Here is a 22,281-nt window from a genome sequence, read left to right as displayed (position 1 = left end):
TAAATAGATTGTAACAGAGGTAATTGCACTTGTAAAATAGGAGGTAGGGTAGATGTAATAAATACAATTTAAACAAAGTTGCACTTGAGGTGTATACTCATGTATTTTATTTTTTAATAGAAGTAACAGTGAGACCTCTTTAATTTTTACCTCCTTGTTGGTCTCTGAAAACAGCGGCAGAGTGAGACCTCTTTCATTTTTGCCGCTGTTTCCAGAGACCAGCTAGGAGGTAAAAATTAAAGAGGTCTCACTCTGCTACTTCTATTAAAAAATAAAATACATGAGTATTTTATACACCTCAAGTGCAACTTTGTTTAAATTGTATTTATTACATCTACCCTACCTCCTATTTTACAAGTGCAATTACCTGTTTACATTACATCTATTTTATATTTTATACTTCTAGTGTAACACTTCTGTTACAATCTATTTATTACATCTACTTTACCTGTTTGATTTACTTTATAACTATGTGTGTTTTACCTGTTATATGTTTTATCTGCCTCGTCTTGTCAAGTATTTGTTTTAAAGCACTGACCAGAAGTGGACTCTGAATTTCGTTGTATTTAATACGATGACAATAAAGCTTTCTATTCTATTTGAGTATTGAGTATGTCAACACCATTCCAAATGAGGAAACCTCCTCAATGGTCTTTCCAGGTTAAATAAATAAATATATCCATTTTATTTATACTTCTACTCGACTACATTTCAGAGGTAAATATTGCACATAAAACATATGATCAGTTTAAAAATGATTACATTCATAACAGTATATTAAGTAGTAAAAATTAGTCACACCTTTACAACATTAAAATGCTGCTTGAGTAAATGCATCAATAACATTCCAATAAAATAAAAAAAATCTATAAATTATAATATTTTTTAAAATAACTTCTCTTCCCTCTTTATTAATATTATTAATGTCTATATCTCATATTCATGTTGGGTATTTTATTCCATTTTATTTAACGGTCTGAAAAGTTTTAATCCTGGTTCAACCATTTGTACCTTTGTTCTGAAGTGCTGTATAAATAAAGTTTATTATTATTATTATTATTATAACTCAAGTTTCAGAAATCAGGACAACAAGACAGTTTCTTTCTGCATTTATGATCCACAAGAACAAAGAAAACATGCAACAAGCAGATAAATAAAGAAAGTTAAAGAAAAGGACAGAAAAATAAATGACAGAAATCCACCAACTGATAATCTGAAGAGATAGAAAGTATAATAACTGTGATATTAAAGTAATCAAATTAGAACTGATCCTGCCTCGCCTCACCTTTACTTCAAAATCTCCATTAATCTACTCATTAATAATGACATCATTCTTTTAAGGTTATAATTAACGGATCGTAATATATTACCTATTTCTGATGGATTTTCTACAGTTTTCTTTTTTTTTTTTTAAGGGGAGCAATTGTAAAAAAAAAAGAACAAATAAAACGCCGTCCATGCGTTCACTTACATCTTAAAAGATGTCTGATTTAATTTTACTACGATGAAAATACTCTGGATGATTTTGAGGTAGCGTGACCCCGAAAGCTGAGCTGATAATCAGTTAAAAAGACTGTTGAAAATGAAGGTAGTTTTTGGTACAAATTATGAGGTTAACTTAACTTTGCATTGACAAAACATTTTTGAACACATTTCATAAGACGGGAAATCGATCACATGATGCATTTGGGCCAATCAGCCAATAGTCAATCTTAAACTTATGACTTTATTCTCGTAATATTATGACTTTATTCTTGAAATCTCAGATTCATATTTTTCCATCAATGTGGCCCTGATACTCCGCCGTAATATCTTAAACGGTGCTTTATTTAATTTTACAGAAATGGATAATTTTAAGGTGGCATGATCCTGAAAGCTGAGCTGATAATCAGTTAAAAAGTTGTTGAAAATGAAGGTAGTTTTTTTGTATAGATTCTGGGGTTGGTTCCTGTGATTTTAACATTAGATTTTTTTTATGAATTTAACATTGCTTTGACAAAACATTTTTGAACACATTTCATAAGACGGGAAATCGATCACATGATGCATTTGGGCCAATCAGGAGACAAACCTCCTCAAGAACATTAAAAGTTAAAAAAAATCAAACTATATACAACAAAAATGTGACGGCCTTAAAGCAGCTCTTACATCGTGTTTTAAAGTAGAGAACATAGAGGATGTGAAATAATTTCATTACATCACATCACAGCTGGATGTTTAAGAGGAAAAGAAGATTTCAAAAAGGCAAATTTAAGTTTCCTGCAGTTGAGTTTTATGTCGCTGCTTTGGAAAACATTTCACTGATCAGCTTCATCAGAGAGAAAGAATCACTTTAAACTGTAGATGATGGACTGATGAACACCTCCTCCTCCTCCTCCTCCTCCTCTAGCTCTGTGAGGGGAGGAGGTGCACATGGTGGCTGATGGCCTGCTCCATGGAGCTCTTGAAGGCCTGGTATGAGGAGGAGACGGGCAGGAGGAGGCGTCTGGAGCCGGGCTCGCTCTGAGGGAAGAGACACTCGTCCCTCAACACCTCCCTCCTCGTTCGGACTCTCTCCCTCTCTCCTCCGCTTCCTCCTCCTCTTCCTCTTCCTCCGTCCACGGGGTGGAGGAAGGAGATGGAGGGAGACGGGAGGAGGCCGGCTGCTGGGAGCTCCTCAGCTCCTGTGGAGAAACGAAGGAGGTCCTGCAGGGAGATAGAGCTCCTCCCATCTGAGGAGAGGAGAGGAGAGGAGAGGAGATAGCAGAGGAGAGGAGAGGAGAGGAGAGGAGAGGAGATAGCAGAGGAGAGGAGGAGAGGAGAGGAGAGGAGAGGAGAGGAAACAAGAGAGGAGGAAACGAGAGAAGAGAGGAGGAGAGGAGAGGAGAGGAAACAACAGAGGAGAGATGAGGTAACAAGAGGAAAGGAAACAAGAGAGGAGGAAACGAGAGAAGAGAGGAGGAGAGGAGAGGAGAGGAGAGGAAACAACAGAGGAGAGATGAGGTAACAAGAGGAAAGGAAACAAGAGAGGAGGAAACGAGAGAGGAGAGGAGAGGAGAGGAGAGGAAACAAGAGAGGAGAGGAGGAAAGAAGATAGGAGAAGAGAGGAGAGGAAAGGAGAGGAGAGGAGAGGAAACAAGACAGGAGAGGAGAGGAGAGGAGAGGAAAGGAAAAAAGAGAGGAAAGGAAAGAAGAGAGGAGAGGAGAGGAAAGGAAAAAAGAGAGGAAAGGAAAGAAGAGAGGAGATAAATATATAAGAAGCCTTTAAACCCTTTGAACTGAACTGTAATTCTCAGAGGTGTTGTGGATGTTTCTGTGACTCAGTGAGGTCGGGATGAAGCTCTCGTACCTTCACACTCCGACAGGAAGCGTCTCCAGAAGGAGGCGACGGGCGTCTCCCTGCTCAGCCTCTCCTCCTGCTGCGAGAAGCCGACGGCGAACATCTGGCCGACCGTCTGAGCCGTCGGCCGCTCCGCCGCCTCGCAGAAAACGCTGCAGAACACCGACGGGAAGAGCTGCACCTGGATCACATCACAGGGAGGTTGGAGCCCGTCTCACGCCGATGGAACACCTTACATCCCTCTGCCGTATAAAGAGCTAACAACATCTCTAACAAACTACAAGTGTTCTCTAATAACACTCAGAGTGATCATCACTAAACATCTGTACAGCTTTAAGGTTCCTGGAGGTTCTTTACTTCAAATCTCCATTCATTAACTCATTAATAATAACGTGGATAAATGAATGGAGGATAACATATTACGTATTTCTGATCGTAGTTTGTTTTTTTTATGGGGAAAAATCGTTAAAATAAAATAAATAAAATGACAGCCATGCATTCCTTTATATCTCACGTTTTAGGGCCTCATTGAGGGAAAAATTAAATCGGAGATTTTAAGAATAAAGTCGTAATATTACGAGAATAAAAGTTGTAATTTAATGAGAATAAATGTATGACTTTATTCTCGGAATATTATGACTTTATTCTTGAAATCTCAGATCATTATTTTTCCCTGTGTGGCCCTAACACTCCGTCCTGATGCATGTGGGTTAACGGGAGGTTAAGATGTGCTAAACAAAGACTAAAAGGATGCATAGAAAGTCAACGTATATGTGGACTCCAGAGGGTTAAAACAAGGACAAAAAGCAAACTGTAACTCACCTGATCAAAGACACCCAAAGTCTGCAGACCCTCCCGAAACCTGCAGGACAACAACAGTTCACAGAGTCATCAGAGTGAAGCTCTGCAGCTGGTTCAGCTCCTCGGAACTCTTTGTGTCAAAGTACATTCAACTTATCGATCGGAGAGGACAGCACAATCAATCGGATACTAATCGTGAGCTCAGACATCCGGAGGGAGCTCGGAGTCAAAAGGAGCTGGTTGAGGTGGTTCAACATCTGATCAGGATCCTCCTGGACTCCTTCATTTAGCCATCACCATCTTGGTCTTTGGTCTTCACCATCTTGGTCTTTGGTCTTCACCATCTTGGTCTTTGGTCTTCACCATCTTGGTTTTTGGTCTTCACCATCTTGGTCTTTGGTCTTCACCATCTTGGTCTTTGGTCTTCACCATCTTGGTCTTTGGTCTTCACCATCTTGGTCTTTGGTCTTCACCATCTTGGTCTTTGGTCTTCACCATCTTGGTTTTTGGTCTTCACCATCTTGGTCTTTGGTCTTCACCATCTTGGTCTTTGGTCTTCACCATCTTGGTCTTTGGTCTTCACCATCTTGGTTTGTTGGCCGTCACCATCTTGGTTTTAAAACAATGCCCCCCCCGCCCTCTCCCCTTTAAAGCATGAAGAAACCCATTGAACCGTGTCTCTACCTCTGCAGTGGCAGCTGCATCCTGCTGATCATAGTGAAGCTGACCAGATCCTCCACCAGAGCCTCTCTCTCCTCCAGGCTGCCGATTGGTCGGTTACAGCCGGCTAACTCCAGGTACTCCCAACTCGCCGCCATGACTTCTTTCAGGTCGTCTAAAGACTCCGCCTCTGCGATCTGAAATCAGCCAATCAGTGATTCGACCTTCGACTGTAAAAACATCTGTAATGAAACAAAGCTTACCAGCGAGGTCTGGTACTCACCCTGCTGACCCGGCGGGTGAAGTGTGTGTCGGGGGTCATGTGTGTGACGGCGAGCGGCCGGTTGGGCGGGTAGTTGAACAGACATTGGTAGAGAGCGCGAGAGAAGAAGCTGACAGGAGGACCGCCGTGAACCAGAGAGAGCGCCAGCAGGCAGCCGACGTCAAAGTACAGGTCCTCCCGCAGAGCTGCAGACAAACAGAGCTTTTAGCTTGTTGAAAGTCCTCTTTACTAAAACATGATATTTTGTTTAGTTTTCACATTTTTACAGACATTTTTTTTCTGACATATTTCAGATATGTTCCAATAGACCAGTTAGTATTAGACCAGTTGGTATTGAAGGACAGAAGAGGAACATCAGTATAACAGCTGATCCCAGACCTCAAAGCTAATAAAGAAGTAAATAATGATCCAGACCCCGGCAGTCCAGCGCCAGGTTTTTGGATCCGTCGGGACCCTCAAACACCACAGAGTCCTGGATCTGCTGCACCAGCAGCTTCAGGAAGTACTGCCTGGCTGTGTCGCTGTCCTGGAGGCTGCTGGGAAATGCAGTCTGCTGGTCGTCTCTGAACCTGGACGGAGATGTGGAGAAGAGGACGAATGAATAAACGTTTCATAAAACTAAATTAGTTGATTTGACCAACAATTAAATGAAAATAGGAGATGAGTTCACCGCCGTCTCACCTGACGGACACAGTGTGTGTGGGGTCGAAGTCGGCCCTCCTCACTAGCTCCACCCCTGCAGACAGAGCCTGATCCCCGTCCACCTCCACCTGCACGCTGAGCGGGCGGAGCTTAGGGCCCAACGCCTGCAGGATCCCCTCAGGTGATCCAGATCCAACAGGGAGCGACGGTCTGAGACACACGGAGAGGCTTCATTCAGGTTTTTCTCTACGTTATAGAGGTGCGTTAGGTTTGTGTACCTCTTACAGCTGATGGAGGAGAGGTGTGTTAGGTTTGTGTACAGCTGATGGAGGAGAGGTGCGTTGGGTTTGTGTACCTCTTACAGCTGATGGAGGAGAGGTGTGTTAGGTTTGTGTACAGCTGATGGAGGAGAGGTGCGTTAGGTTTGTGTACCTCTTATAGCTGATGGAGGAGAGGTGCGTTGGGTTTGTGTACCTCTCACAGCTGATGGAGGAGAGGTGTGTTAGATTTGTGTACAGCTGATGGAGGAGAGGTGCGTTAGGTTTGTGTACAGCTGATGGAGGAGAGGTGCGTTGGGTTTATGTACAGCTGATGGAGGAGAGGTGCGTTAGGTTTGTGTACCTCTTATAGCTGATGGAGGAGAGGTGCGTTGGGTTTGTGTACCTCTTACAGCTGATGGAGGAGAGGTGTGTTAGGTTTGTGTACAGCTGATGGAGGAGAGGTGCGTTAGGTTTGTGTACCTCTTATAGCTGATGGAGGAGAGGTGCGTTGGGTTTGTGTACCTCTCACAGCTGATGGAGGAGAGGTGTGTTAGATTTGTGTACAGCTGATGGAGGAGAGGTGCGTTAGGTTTGTGTACAGCTGATGGAGGAGAGGTGCGTTGGGTTTATGTACAGCTGATGGAGGAGAGGTTCGTTGGGTTTGTGTACAGCTGATGGAGGAGAGGTTCGTTGGGTTTGTGTACAGCTGATGGAGGGGAGGTGCGTTAGGTTTGCGTACAGCTGATGGAGGGGAGGTGCGTTGGGTTTGTGTACCTCTTACAGCTGATGGAGGAGAGGTGCGTTGGGTTTGTGTACCTCTTACAGCTGATGGAGGAGAGGTGCGTTAGGTTTGCGTACCTCTTACAGCTGATGGAGGAGAGGTGCGTTGGGTTTGTGTGCCTCTTACAGCTGATAGAGGAGAGGTGTGTTAGGTTTGCGTACCTCTTACAGCTGATAGAGGAGAGGTGTGTTAGGTTTGCGTACCTCTTACAGCTGATAGAGGAGAGGTGTGTTAGGTTTGCGTACCTCTTACAGCTGATGGAGGAGAGGTGTGTTAGGTTTGCGTACCTCTTACAGCTGATGGAGGAGAGGTGTGTTAGGTTTGCGTACCTCTTACAGCTGATGGAGGAGAGGTGTGTTAGGTTTGCGTACCTCTTACAGCTGATAGAGGAGAGGTGCGTTAGGTTTGCGTACCTCTTACAGCTGATGGAGGAGAGGTGTGTTAGGTTTGCGTACCTCTTACAGCTGATAGAGGAGAGGTGTGTTAGGTTTGCGTGCCTCTTACAGCTGATAGAGGAGAGGTGTGTTAGGTTTGCGTACCTCTTACAGCTGATGGAGGAGAGGTGTGTTAGGTTTGCGTACCTCTTACAGCTGATGGAGGAGTGGATGGGGGACAGGTGGCGTTTGGACAGCAGACTCCTCCTCTGACCTCCTTGAGGAGACGCAACCAGGGAGGCTGGAGAAGACGAGCACATAAATAAACATAATTACAACAATATCAACAACAAAATGAACAATAGTTGTAAATGTGTTTCAGACTTTCAGCCCCTAAGCGGAGAGACTCAGACCTCTCCCGTCAGTAGCCTGCGTGCAGTCGCTGCACGCCCAGTCTCTGGTGTCCAACTTCAGCCCCGAACACTTCCTGTGAGTCCCTCTGGAGCCACACAGCCGGCAGCGAATCACCTCAAACCAGCTGGAACAAACAACAACGACAACATGGTCGCTCAGTGTGTGTGCTGCTCTACGAGGTGGGACTGAACGTCTATCCATAAGAAGTGAAAGTCAATAGTTGGACCGCCATTTTGGACTGAAAGCGACTACCGGACGCCAGTAAAACGTCCGCCTACAAAGAGACGTACAAAGGTAAAACTACATGATCTATATTCTACTGAAATGTCCTGTGTTGATCAATAAAAAAGTGTTTTCAGTCCAAAATGGTGGCAGCAGACGTTGTCAAAAAAAGCCCCAGAGTTTCGTCTCTTTCTGTTTTCTTTGTCTGAACCACTAAAGCTGACAGTTTCACCGTGTAGTTTATCTGCACCGACATGGTCAAACTCTAACAGTGACGTCAGAACATAAATACCCGCTCTTGGCGGCGTGCGTCCTTCCGTCGTTGCAGAGGCAGGCGAGGGCGTCGCAGCGCGTGTAAACCTCCAGCAGCTCCGAATACGCGTTTGCCTCCAACTCCCACGAGGCATCTCTGTGGAACGGGAACACACGGTGCATTCAGACTCCTGTTTCACTCTACCCACAATCCCTTGTTCATGGTGATGACGTTACCTCTCTGGGATGTAGATCCCCATCTTCAGCATCTCCTCCTGGAAGCTCTCCTTGTTGTTACACAGAGTACATCTGAAGAAGAAGAGGCCGGCGCTGTGGGCCTGACGCTGACACACAAACACAGACACACAACAAAATCCTATCAGATGGGGGACCCTGGGACAGACTCCTATCAGATGAGGGGCCCTGGGACGGACTCCTATCAGATGAGGGGCCCTGGGACAGACTCCTATCAGATGGGGGACCCTGGGACGGACTCCTATCAGATGAGGGGCCCTGGGACAGACTCCTATCAGATGAGGGGCCCTGGGACGGACTCCTATCAGATGAGGGGCCCTGGGACAGACTCCTATCAGATGGGGGACCCTGGGACGGACTCCTATCAGATGAGGGGCCCTGGGACAGACTCCTATCAGATGGGGGACCCTGGGACGGACTCCTATCAGATGAGGGACCCTGGGACAGACTCCTATCAGATGAGGGGCCCTGGGACAGACTCCTATCAGATGGGGGACCCTGGGACGGACTCCTATCAGATGAGGGGCCCTGGGACAGACTCCTATCAGACGGGGGACCCTGGGACAGACTCCTATCAGATGGGGGACCCTGGGACAGACTCCTATCAGATGGGGGACCCTGGGACAGACTCCTATCAGATGGGGGACCCTGGGACAGACTCCTATCAGATGGGGGACCCTGGGACAGACTCCTATCAGATGGGGCACCCTGGGACGGACTCCTATCAGATGGGGCACCCTGGGACGGACTCCTATCAGATGGGGGACCCTGGGACGGACTCCTATCAGATGAGGGGCCCTGGGACAGACTCCTATCAGATGGGGGACCCTGGGACGGACTCCTATCAGATGAGGGGCCCTGGGACAGACTCCTATCAGACGGGGGACCCTGGGACAGACTCCTATCAGACGGGGGACCCTGGGACAGACTCCTATCAGATGGGGGACCCTGGGACAGACTCCTATCAGATGGGGGACCCTGGGACAGACTCCTATCAGATGGGGGACCCTGGGACGGACTCCTATCAGATGGGGGGCCCTGGGACAGACTCCTATCAGATGGGGGACCCTGGGACAGACTCCTATCAGATGGGGGACCCTGGGACGGACTCCTATCAGATGGGGGACCCTGGGACGGACTCCTATCAGATGGGGGACCCTGGGACAGACTCCTATCAGATGGGGGACCCTGGGACAGACTCCTATCAGATGGGGGACCCCGGCGGAGATAATAAAATAAATAGAACAAGCTACCTGCACACAGTCTCTGTGGAACCAGCTGGCGTGGCAGGACGGACATTTGAGGACGGAGTAGCTCAGGACGGGATCGATGGAGTCCAAACAGACGGAGCAGGACTGAGGCAGACTGAGGTCTAAACCCACACACAGAGACTGAGTGGGACTGTGGTCCAGACAGTAGGACCTGGACACAGACAGACAGGTAGACCAGGTGAACCTTTGATCAGGGAGGTCGGAGGTCATCGACTCAGCGGGCGATAGCGATAATGAGATCAACGTGTGTGACGTGTTCACTCACGGGAAGAGGCCCGAAAACTGAGAGAGGAACTTGTATTTCCTGCCGCAAGGGAAGTGGACCATCCTCCTGCAGCTTCTGACGTTACAGCCGACACACGCTCCCTTCTTCTTACAGCAGCTACACATCTGACACACACACACACACACACACACACACACACACACACACAGTAAACACACGGGAAACACACGGGAAACACACGGTAAACACACGGGAAACACACGGTAAACATACGGTAAACATACGGGAAACACACGGTAAACACACGGGAAACACACGGTAAACATACGGTAAACACACGGTAAACATACGGTAAACACACGGGAAACACACGGTAAACATACGGTAAACACACGGGAAACACACGGTAAACACACGGTAAACACACGGGAAACACACGGTAAACACACGGTAAACACACGGGAAACACACGGTAAACACACGGTAAACACACGGTAAACATACGGTAAACACACGGTAAACACACGGTAAACACACGGTAAACATACGGTAAACACACGGTAAACACACGGTAAACACACGGTTAACACACGGTAAACACACGGTAAACACACGGTTAACACACGGGAAACACACGGTAAACACACGGTAAACACACGGTTAACACACGGTAAACACACGGTAAACACACGGTAAACACACGGTTAACACACGGTAAACACACGGTAAACACACGGTAAACACACGGGAAACACACGGTTAACACACGGTAAACACACGGTAAACACACGGTTAACACACGGTAAACACACGGTAAACACACGGTAAACACACGGTTAACACACGGTAAACACGCTTTGAACACGCAGTAAACACGCTTTGAACACGCGGTAAACACACGGTGAACACGCGGTAGGTAAACACGCTGCAGGTAAACACGCTGAGGGTCAACACGCTGTAGGTAAACACGCTGCAGGTAAACACGCTGTAGGTCAACACGCTGTAGGTAAACACACTGTAGGTCAACATGCTGTAGGTAAACGCTGCAGGTCAACACGCTGTAGGTCAACACGCTGTAGGTCAACACGCTGTAGGTAAACACGCTGTAGGTAAACACGCTGTAGGTCAACACGCTGTAGGTCAACACGCTGTAGGTAAACACGCTGTAGGTCAACACGCTGTAGGTCAACACGCTGTAGGTCAACACGCTGCAGGTAAACACGCTGTAGGTCAACACGCTGTAGGTAAACACGCTGTAGGTCAACACGCTGCAGGTAAACACGCTGCAGGTAAACACGCTGCAGGTCAACACGCTGTAGGTAAACACACTGTAGGTAAACACGCTGTAGGTCAACACGCTGTAGGTAAACACGCTGTAGGTAAACACGCTGTAGGTCAACACGCTGTAGGTAAACACGCTGTAGGTCAACACGCTGTAGGTCAACACGCTGTAGGTAAACACACTGTAGGTAAACACGCTGTAGGTAAACACGCTGTAGGTAAACACGCTGTAGGTCAACACGCTGTAGGTAAACACGCTGTAGGTCAACACGCTGTAGGTCAACACGCTGTAGGTAAACACGCTGTAGGTAAACACACTGTAGGTAAACACGCTGTAGGTCAACACGCTGTAGGTAAACACGCTGTAGGTAAACACGCTGTAGGTCAACACGCTGTAGGTAAACACAAGAAGAAGAAGAAGTAAGATAAAAGATCTCTTTTAATCTCTCACCAGTCGAGCCGAGCGGCGGATCTCCTGTTTGATGTCGTCCACCAGGAAACCGAAGACGCCCTCGCCCTCCTCTCCTCGCTGGTAAACGCCACAAGACGTCAGCTGAGACACAACACGCGTACTGATGAGAACACAGTATCACACCTCCGGACAACCAACAAGACCTCCATCACAACCTGCAGGACCTTTACTGTCAGTGTTAGAGCTGGAGTGAAGCTACAGACATCATACGGGGAAGGAGGTTAAATAACACTCCAAACTCACACTACCTTTTAGCGAGGAAAAACTGTCATTTCCATTTTCAAAAGGGTCCCTTGACCTCTGACCTCCAGATGTGTGAATGTAAATGGGTTCTCAGGGTACCCACGAGTCTCCCCTTTACAGACATGCCCACTTTATGATAATCACATGCAGTATAAATGTGATTATTGTCTCCTATTCTAAAATGGTGTATCTGAATATTACTGCACACTGGGCTCCCTAAACAGTCTTGAATCACATCAACTGGGTCTCACTGTAGAGCTGAGACTTTGGTGGATCCAATGAGCCCAACTGTATTCATGTGTGATGATGTTAGTCCCCATAGGAGACATGAAACGGGACCTCACTGTACAAAATGACCTGTGATGACCTCTAGGTCAGGGGTCAGCATCCTGCGTCTCTTTAGCTCCTCTCCAGTGGCTCCCTGTGGAGGTCTATGGTACTATGGTACTATGGTACTATGGTACGACGAAGTATCAGGGCCACATTGAGGAAAAAAATACATCTGAGATTTAGAGAATTAAGTCATAATATTATAAAGTAGTCATTTTATGTGTTATTTTCTTTTTTTCTTGAAATATTATGACTTTATTCTCGTTATATTATGACTTTATTCTCGTTATATTATGACTTTATTCTCGTTATATTATGACTTTATTCTCGTTATATTATGACTTTATTCTCGTTATATGATGACTTTATTCTCGTTATATTATGACTTTATTCTCGTTATATTATGACTTTATTCTCGTTATATGATGACTTTATTCTCGTTATATTATGACTTTATTCTCGTTATATGATGACTTTATTCTCGTTATATTATGACTTTATTCTCGTTATATTATGACTTTATTCTCGTTATATTATGACTTTATTCTCGTTATATGATGACTTTATTCTCGTTATATTATGACTTTATTCTCGTTATATGATGACTTTATTCTCGTTATATTATGACTTTATTCTCGTTATATTATGACTTTATTCTCGTTATATTATGACTTTATTCTCGTTATATGATGACTTTATTCTCGTTATATTATGACTTTATTCTCGTTATATTATGACTTTATTCTCGTTATATGATGACTTTATTCTCGTTATATTATGACTTTATTCTCGTTATATGATGACTTTATTCTCGTTATATTATGACTTTATTCTCGTTATATGATGACTTTATTCTCGTTATATTATGACTTTATTCTCGTTATATGATGACTTTATTCTCGTTATATTATGACTTTATTCTCGTTATATGATGACTTTATTCTCGTTATATTATGACTTTATTCTCGTTATATTATGACTTTATTCTCGTTATATTATGACTTTATTCTCGTTATATTATGACTTTATTCTCGTTATATGATGACTTTATTCTCGTTATATGATGACTTTATTCTCGTTATATGATGACTTTATTCTCGTTATATTATGACTTTATTCTCGTTATATGATGACTTTATTCTCGTTATATGATGACTTTATTCTCGTTATATGATGACTTTATTCTCGTTATATTATGACTTTATTCTCGTTATATTATGACTTTATTCTCGTTATATTATGACTTTATTCTTGTTATATTATGACTTTATTCTCGTTATATTATGACTTTATTCTCGTTATATTATGATTTTATTCTCGTTATATGATGACTTTATTCTCGTTATATTATGACTTTATTCTCGTTATATTATGACTTTATTCTCGTTATATTATGACTTTATTCTCGTTATATTATGACTTTATTCTCGTTATATTATGACTTTATTCTCGTTATATGATGACTTTATTCTCGTTATATTATGACTTTATTCTCGTTATATGATGACTTTATTCTCGTTATATTATGACTTTATTCTCGTTATATTATGACTTTATTCTCGTTATATTATGACTTTATTCTCGTTATATTATGACTTTATTCTCGTTATATTATGACTTTATTCTTGTTATATTATGATTTTATTCTCGTTATATGATGACTTTATTCTCGTTATATTATGACTTTATTCTCGTTATATTATGACTTTATTGTCGTTATATTATGACTTTATTGTCGTTATATTATGACTTTATTCTTGTTATATTATGACTTTATTCTCGTTATATTATGACTTTATTCTCGTTATATGATGACTTTATTCTCGTTATATTATGACTTTATTCTCGTTATATTATGACTTTATTCTCGTTATATGATGACTTTATTCTCGTTATATTATGACTTTATTCTCGTTATATTATGACTTTATTGTCGTTATATTATGACTTTATTCTCGTTATATTATGACTTTATTCTCGTTATATTATGACTTTATTGTCGTTATATTATGACTTTATTCTCGTTATATTATGACTTTATTCTCGTTATATTATGACTTTATTCTCGTTATATTATGACTTTATTCTCGTTATATGATGACTTTATTCTCGTTATATTAGCACCAAATCTGTGTAACAAAAGGTATCAACCCCAAAAACTGCTGCAACAACTTATGAGACATAACGGGGAAGACCATCATAAACTTCTATCATCATGTTCTAAACCCTTATACACTATTTATTTTAGATAATTAATTAATTCAGGTTTATTTCTGATTAATGACTAGAACAACTTGACCCTCAGTGCTGAGCTGCTTCTCAAATTAATCTTCAGGCTCCAGCTTTCAGATGATGTTCACCACTTCTATGAGACATCTACTGATATGTGATGGATTATAATTGATAGAGTACCGACCTACGAGAACACACAGACAGACAGAGAGAGACAGAGAGAGAGAGAGAGACATAGAGAGAGAGAGAGAGAGAGAGAGACAGACAGACAGACAGACAGACAGACAGACAGACAGACAGACAGACACACACTTACCAGACAGAAGTAGTGCACAGAGAGTTTGTGCTCTTTGAGTGTGACTTTTTCCCCAAACATGGCCGGGTCATCGTCACTGCGCCTGCAGAGAGCACAGCCTGCACCGACACACAATCACATTCATCAAACTGCAACTGTCAATAATTAAAGCTAATGTTCTGAAAGGAAACATCTGGGAGAGCCGAGCTGTATAATCAAACACACTGTTATGTGTTAAAGCCAGGGTTGGTAATGTTCGTCTCAATACATGTTCTGTGAAGTGAAGCCCTGCCCCTTCCTGTGACCACCACGGGACCTTATGTCAGGAAAAAATATGTCCGGTACTCAACGAAGAGAGACAAATAATTGTTTTAAATTGCGTCATAAATCACACATCTGATGTTTGTCAATTTAAAAGATAATTTATCAAGTCCAGAAAGTCTCAGTTTGTCATAGTATCATGTAGATTAGTGTGAAACCGCTCAGTGAACTACATCTCTCGTCGTCACAAACACTAGCGGGATCAAAAGAACATTTGTCTCTCTCTGTTGACTAATGAATTAATAATGAATCCCACGGTGCTGAGAGGAAACTGATATCATAGTGATCATGTTGAAAATCAGTCAGGTGCAGGCAGCTGTGGGGATCACTCACACTCCTCCGGGTTGCTGCCGACGTCGGCGACCTGCGACACCCTCGCCTTCTTCTTCTTCATGTTGGTGTGAAGCGACCCTGCAGGGACACAGACAGACAAACCGTCGAGAGGTCAGAGGTCAAACCTACTGGAGCTTTCTATCACAACAGATAACAGATTCATCACCACAAAAACTAAAAAGCGAAGAAACCCTGCTGGCTCCACCGTTACAAATTCATCCTGTGTCTCCACACTTTGTTCAAACTCTGGGTGGAAAGTATATATATATATAATCTAGAAGATGATTCTAACAGATGATGTCATAACGTTAAAATCTCACACGCAGAGAAGTATTTTCATCATCGATTAAGCCGTAAATTTAATCATTTGATCTATAAAATGTCAGAAAATTGTAAAAATGCTTCATCACAATCTCCCAAAGTCCAAGGTGAGGTCTTTAAATAATAATAATAATAATAATAATAATAATAATAATAATAAACTTTATTTATGTTGCACTTCTTAAAGGCAAGTTTACAAAGTGCTTCCCAGACATTAAAACAGAAAAGTAATTTTATTGGTAACTGTGATTATAAATCAGAATAAGTTCAATGCAGAAGTAGAAACATAAATAAAAGACGATGAATACAAATCTTTAGATTAAATAAATAAATGAATAAAAACATAAAGCTCTAATTAAAAGCCTTTTATAAAGATGAGTGTTGTTTTGTCCCAACTAAACCTAAATATATTCAGTTTAATATCAGAGAAGACAAAGTGTAACCATCAATAATAAACTAGTTAATATTCACTAAAACTAATCGATTAATCGATTATCAGAGCTGTTTACCAGATAAACTGAATACTAAACTAAACTAATAACTTACTGTGATCTGATCTGTTCATATATATACAACATACATTCAACAAGTAGCTAGGAAACATATAGATATAGATATATTTAAACAGTAAATAGAGTATAAAAGGTGAGAATATGAAGACAAACATGAACATAAAGAGTAATAAAGAGTAATAAAGAGTAATAAAGAGTAATAGAGAGTAATAGAGAGTAATAGAGAGTATTAAAGAGTAATAGAGAGTAGTAGAGAGTAATAAAGAGTAATAGAGAGTAATAAAGAGTAATAGAGAGTAATAAAGAGTAATAAAGAGTAATAGAGAGTAATAAAGAGTAATAGAGAGTAATAGAGAGTAATAAAGAGTAATAGAGAGTAATAAAGAGTAATAGAGAGTAATAAAGAGTAATAAAGAGTAATAGAGAGTAATAAAGAGTAATAGAGAGTAATAGAGAGTAATAAAGAGTAATAGAGAGTAATAGAGAGTAATAAAGAGTAATAGAGAGTAATAGAGAGTAATAAAGAGTAATAGAGAGTAAAAGAGAGTAATAGAGAGTAAAAGAGAGTAATAGAGAGTAATAGAGAGTAATAAAGAGTAATAAAGAGTAATAGAGAGTAATAGAGAGTAATAAAGAGTAATAGAGAGTAATAGAGAGTAATAAAGAGTAATAGAGAGTAATAGAGAGTAATAAAGAGTAATAGAGAGTAATAAAGAGTAATAAAGAGTAATAAAGAGTAATAGAGAGTAATAGAGAGTAATAAAGAGTAATAGAGAGTAATAGAGAGTAATAAAGAGTAATAAAGAGTAATAGAGAGTAATAAAGAGTAATAGAGAGTAATAAAGAGTAATAGAGAGTAATAGAGAGTAATAAAGAGTAATAGAGAGTAATAAAGAGTAATAGAGAGTAATAGAGAGTAATAAAGAGTAATAGAGAGTAATAGAGAGTAATAAAGAGTAATAGAGAGTAATAGAGAGTAATAAAGAGTAATAGAGAGTAATAGAGTAATAGAGAGTAATAGAGAGTAATAGAGAGTAATAGAGAGTAATAGAGAGTAATAGAGTCTGTTGAGGTTCAAACGTTAGAAAGGGACAGTCAGAGTTTATCTTCAGTAGATTAATGAGGGAATATTGAATGATAGAAACCTGCTTTCCATTCAGAGCGGTAGAACATCAGGTTGAGGTCATGCTGCCTCGTTCTGAGGGTTGATTCAGGTAGTTTGGGTGTTTGTCTGATCCTCTGATCCTCTGATTCTCTGATCCTCTGATCCTCTGATCCTCTGATTCTCTGATTCTCTGAATCTCTGAATCTCTGATCCTCTGATTCTCTGATTCTCTGAATCCTCTGAATCCTCTGAATCCTCTGAATCTCTGAATCTCTGATCCTCTGATTCTCTGATTCTCTGAATCCTCTGAATCCTCTGAATCCTCTGAATCCTCTGAATCCTCTGAATCCTCTGATTCTCTTCAAACCGTTAAATCTCCCTCTTTCAAAACAAGAGAACTCATTTCCGCTTCCGCTGCTTCTTCTTCTTCTTCTTCTTCTTCGTCGGTGCTTTGTATCCGGTTTGCTGCCTCACAGCGCCTCCCTATGGACGGATGGAAAACTACGTCCAGGTGAATTATTATCATTATTATTATTATTATCTCTGTTTATATCTATGTTTTTCTTAAGGTTTCTTTTTATTAGCGAAAGGCTTATTTTACAATTTAATTCCAACTTGTATCAACATTTTTTGTTTGTTTTTAAAACAAATATTTAAAGGGACTGTTTGTATCTTTCAGAAATGCTTGTTAACAGCTTCACCTGTGGCCGTTAAGTCAACTAAAGTCAGCGTCGCTCTACATAGACATGAAGGAGCATCACTCAACACAGTGAGGAGACACACGTCAGCTAAAAGCACCATATCACTCTATATTTCAGCTGCTTGGCAGTAATGTTAGCTGACCAGACCAAGGTCTCTCCATGAATCAATGCTGATCCTAGTGTTGGCTTTTCCCGCCTCAGCCTCCCGACCGCGGCCGGAGGGAACGGGGGAGACGCCGGAGTTTTGGTCGGAGACGATAACGTTTCTCTCTGCAGAGCTCCGTCACTTCACAAGACACGGGAAACCTCTGTTGGTCTGGAGGAGCTGCAGCAGTTATTTCTGCACAAACGTCCACTGAACATTCACTAGATATTCTCAGAGCTAAACTAACTCTTCTGCAGTGTGGAGTGAGCAGCATGCACGTGAGAGGTGGAGAGAGAGAGAGAGAAGGAGCGCGGTGTGTGAGTGAAGGCAGGCAGAGGAGCAGAGGAGCAGAGGAGCAGAGACTCTGGCCACACGCAAGCGCACGTGTGTTCCGGCCCGGTACATTTATACGCTTAAAAAGTTACAAACAGCCCCTTTAAACCATAAAAATAAAATAAAATAACATGAAAAATTAATAACTATAGAAAAAATTGTGGTAATGATATAGTATTGATAATGAACCTATCCTTGTATCAAATATACTTTAACTACATAATAATAATAATAATTATTATTATTATTATTATTTTTATTAATAATAATATTATTATTGTAGTATACTGTATATATAATATATTATTATAATTATTATGAGAAAATAAAAATATAAAAATATAAGATACATTCAAAGTATTATATATATATATATATATATGTATATATATATATATATATAGTATTTCTATTGATCTTTAAATCAGAGAACAAAGTGATCACACACACACCAACATCAAGTTTTTATTCTCAGCTTCAGACGCACTGAAACACTAAAATATCCTCCTGCACCATGTCGTATCTCAGCATCATTTCACAGCTAGAAGTTTTAGGGACGATCCAACAGGAACCGACAGCTCTGAAGAGACTTTTGGACAGTTGGACGGAGACAAAACGAGACATTTAAAAGACGTCACCTTAGACTGTGACAGACTGTGCTGCACATGTTTCCCTGTTTCCTGATGTTTCCCTTCCTCACTGATTGATTCCATGAATAACAGAACACACAGCTTGATCAACTATTGGTGTAAGGGTTAGTTACAGCGGTAGTTCAGTCTGCTCTGAACGACTCTCTGCTGAGGTCGACTCATTTTACCTGGAAACGATAAGAACACTGACAGCATTAATCTGACAGCATCTCAGCCTGCCCTGGTTGTCACGGTAACAGAAACCACAGTGCTAGAATCAGCGAGCTGTCAGCAGCTTCTTATCAACACATCAGTTCCTCAGACACGCAGGTCAGAGGAGGATAAATATCATGTGTCAAACTAAAGAGAAGTAAATGATGAGTGAAGCTGCAGCTCTTCCAGTGAGGACAGCACACACAGAGCAGAGAGACGGTCTACCTGGACGTCATGGATCACCTGTTGGTGCTGCTGCTGCTGCTGCTGTGGAGCTCAGGTAGGACTCTGCTTTAAACATCATGTGTTCTTATTCACACCTTTATATTGATCTTTAAACCAGAGAACCACCTGATCACACACACCAAGGCTGGATTCTAACCCTCATACATATAATTAGGACAATTAGGACAATTATGTAGATACATGCATAAAGCAGCATATTTGTTCACTCCCATGTTGATAAGAGTATTACATACTGGACTAATCTCCCTTTAAGGTTCATTTTGAACGAATAAAACATGTGATTAAATTGTGATTAATTTGTGATGAATCATGATTTAATATTCTAATTGATTGACAGCCCTAATTTAAAGGAATAAAAGGATTTGTGGGGCCCTACGCAGCTGCATATTCAGCGTATCAGGCCGGCTGACACTGATCACCCATCAATTAGAGCTGTCAATCAATTAAAATAGCTCATCTGGATTAATCACAAATTAATCACAAATTAATCACACATTTGTATATATCCGTTCAAAATGTCCCTTAAAGGGAGATTAGTCCAGTATTTAATACTCTTATCAACATGGGAGTGGACGAATATTGGAAATCATGTCTTACTAGTACATACTGCATTATGAAAATTAGGACAATATTCTGGACAATATCTGTCATTTGTTTTGTTAATTGATTTACAATAATAAATATATACATACATTTAAATAAAGCAGCATATTTGTCCACTCCCATGTTGATAAGAGGATTAAATACTGGACTAATCTCCCGTTAAGGTTAATTTTGAACGGATATATAAAAATGTGTGATTAATTTGTGAGTAACTATTTTAATCACCCTAGTATTTATGTATTCATTTTATTGACATTTAAATGTATTTATTTATTTTTTGCATTTATTTTATTTTTATTTTAAATTAATAAATAAATTAATAAATTATTAATTTGTATTTATTTATTTTCCCTTTGCATTTTCTTCCTTATTTATTTCCCCAAACATATTTATTGATGTATTCTTTTCTTTATACATTTCTATGTAATTATGAAAATTAGGACAATTATGTAGATACATACATAAAGCAGCATATTTGTCCACTTCCATGTTGATAAGAGTATTAAATACTGGACTAATCTCCCTTTAAGGTTCATTTAGAACGAATAAATCATTTGTGATTAATTTGTGATGAATCATGATTTAATATTCTAATTGATTGACAGCCCTAATTTAAAGGAATAAAAGTATTTGTGGGGCCCTACGCAGCTGCATATTCAGCGTATCAGGCGGGCTGACACTGATCACCCATCAATTAGAGCTGTCAATCAATTAAAATAGTTCATCTGGATTAATCACACATTTATATATATCCGTTCAAAATTAATCTTAAAGGGAGATTAGTCCAGTATTTAATACTCAACAATAATCAACATGGGAGTGGACGAATATGCTGCTTTATGCACAATGTGTATATATATATATATATATATATATATATTTATTATTGTAAATCAATAAACGACAGAAAACAATGACAGATATTTTCCTAATTTTCATATTGAAGTAGAAATGTATAAAGAAAAGAATACATCAATAAATAAGTTTGGGTAAATAAATAAATACAATTGAATAATTTATAAATTAATTTATTGATATAAAATAAATATAAAATAAATGCAAAAATAAATAAATAAATTTAACAAATATGATGCTTTATGTAAATGTATGTATATATGTATTATTGTAAATCACATCTTACTAGTACGTACTGCTAGTATTTATTTAAATTTATAAATAAAATTGTCCTAATTTTCATAATGAAGTAGAAATGTATAAAGAAAAGAATACAGAAATAAATAAGTTTGGGGAAATAAATAAGGAAGAAAATGCAAAGGGAAAATAAATAAATACAATTTCATAATTTATAAATTAATTTATTAATTTAAAATGAATAGAAAATAAATGCAAAAAATAAATAAATAAATTGAAATGCTAATAAAATGAATACATTAATACTAGGGCGATTAAAATAGTTAATCATGATTAATCACAATTTTTTTATCCATTCAAAATGAACCTTAAAGGGAGATTAGTCCAGTATTTAATACTCTTATCAACATGGGAGTGGACGAATATGCTGCTTTAATGTATGTATATATTTATTATTGTAAATCAATTAACAAAACAAAACAATGACAGATATTGATCCAGAAACCCTCACCGGTACTGCATTTAGCATAATTAATGCATTAAAGAAATGAATGGCATTAAAACATATTTGCTTAAAAACATTAACTTTGACAGCCCTGGTTATAATCTTTCATATTTTCACCAACTCAAACCAAGTGTTTGATTCTGTTTCCAGTCAGTTGTTATTGCTGTAGTGAGTGTAGTGTGTACTCAGTAATGATCTCTCTGGGCAGTGGGCTTCATGGTTAGTGACTGAGTCCGTCATAGATTCAGACTCATGACACATTGAGAGGAAACGATGCAGCACGTAACCAGTGATGCTGTTTGTAAGCTGCTCTGATTGATATCAGCCTCACTGTCTCCTGTTCACTCTCCTACAGCCGGATCTGAGCTGCATTAACCTACTGATGATACTAACACATGATAACATTTCCTGCTGCTGCTGCTTCACATTAAAACACCTCAACTGGACAAACACAGCGGGACTTTTATTGTGAAGCAGCCACAGGAAACGCAACGTATTCATCACTGAGGACCAAAACAGGACAGACCATAGACACATGTATATATGTATACATATATATATATATATATAGACACATAAACATAGACATATATATACATAGACACATAT

At 40.2% G+C, this 22,281-nt stretch overlaps 2 protein-coding genes across 2 annotated transcripts in view; one reads left to right on the top strand and one right to left on the bottom strand.

The window, feature by feature from the left end:
• Positions 1-1,080: 1,080 nt before the first annotated feature.
• g2e3 (G2/M-phase specific E3 ubiquitin protein ligase) lies at positions 1,081-17,708 on the bottom strand. The gene is given in 19 exon segments (XM_037796270.1): positions 1,081-2,547; positions 2,550-2,598; positions 2,600-2,711; positions 3,329-3,500; positions 4,142-4,181; positions 4,805-4,977; positions 5,064-5,248; positions 5,478-5,632; positions 5,745-5,915; positions 7,328-7,421; positions 7,534-7,658; positions 8,049-8,165; positions 8,246-8,352; positions 9,517-9,685; positions 9,800-9,924; positions 11,493-11,594; positions 14,635-14,732; positions 15,268-15,345; positions 17,246-17,708. Coding segments are annotated over 19 exon segments (2,262 nt in total). The 5' UTR covers positions 17,274-17,708; the 3' UTR covers positions 1,081-2,385.
• Positions 17,709-19,321: 1,613 nt separating this feature from the next.
• LOC119504238 (scavenger receptor cysteine-rich type 1 protein M130-like) overlaps positions 19,322-22,281 on the top strand; it is a 28,985-nt gene continuing 26,025 nt past the window's right edge. The window contains exon 1 of the mRNA XM_037796271.1: positions 19,322-19,506. Coding sequence (XP_037652199.1) covers positions 19,461-19,506 — 46 coding nt within the window. The 5' untranslated portion in view covers positions 19,322-19,460. The remainder of the gene's footprint in view (positions 19,507-22,281) is intronic.

The sequence above is a fragment of the Sebastes umbrosus genome, chromosome 16 (assembly GCF_015220745.1).
Source record: "Sebastes umbrosus isolate fSebUmb1 chromosome 16, fSebUmb1.pri, whole genome shotgun sequence".
Taxonomy (NCBI): Eukaryota; Metazoa; Chordata; class Actinopteri; order Perciformes; family Sebastidae; genus Sebastes; species Sebastes umbrosus.
The sequence above is the reverse complement of the archived record's forward strand: the minus strand, read 5'-3'. Positions and strand labels throughout refer to the sequence as shown.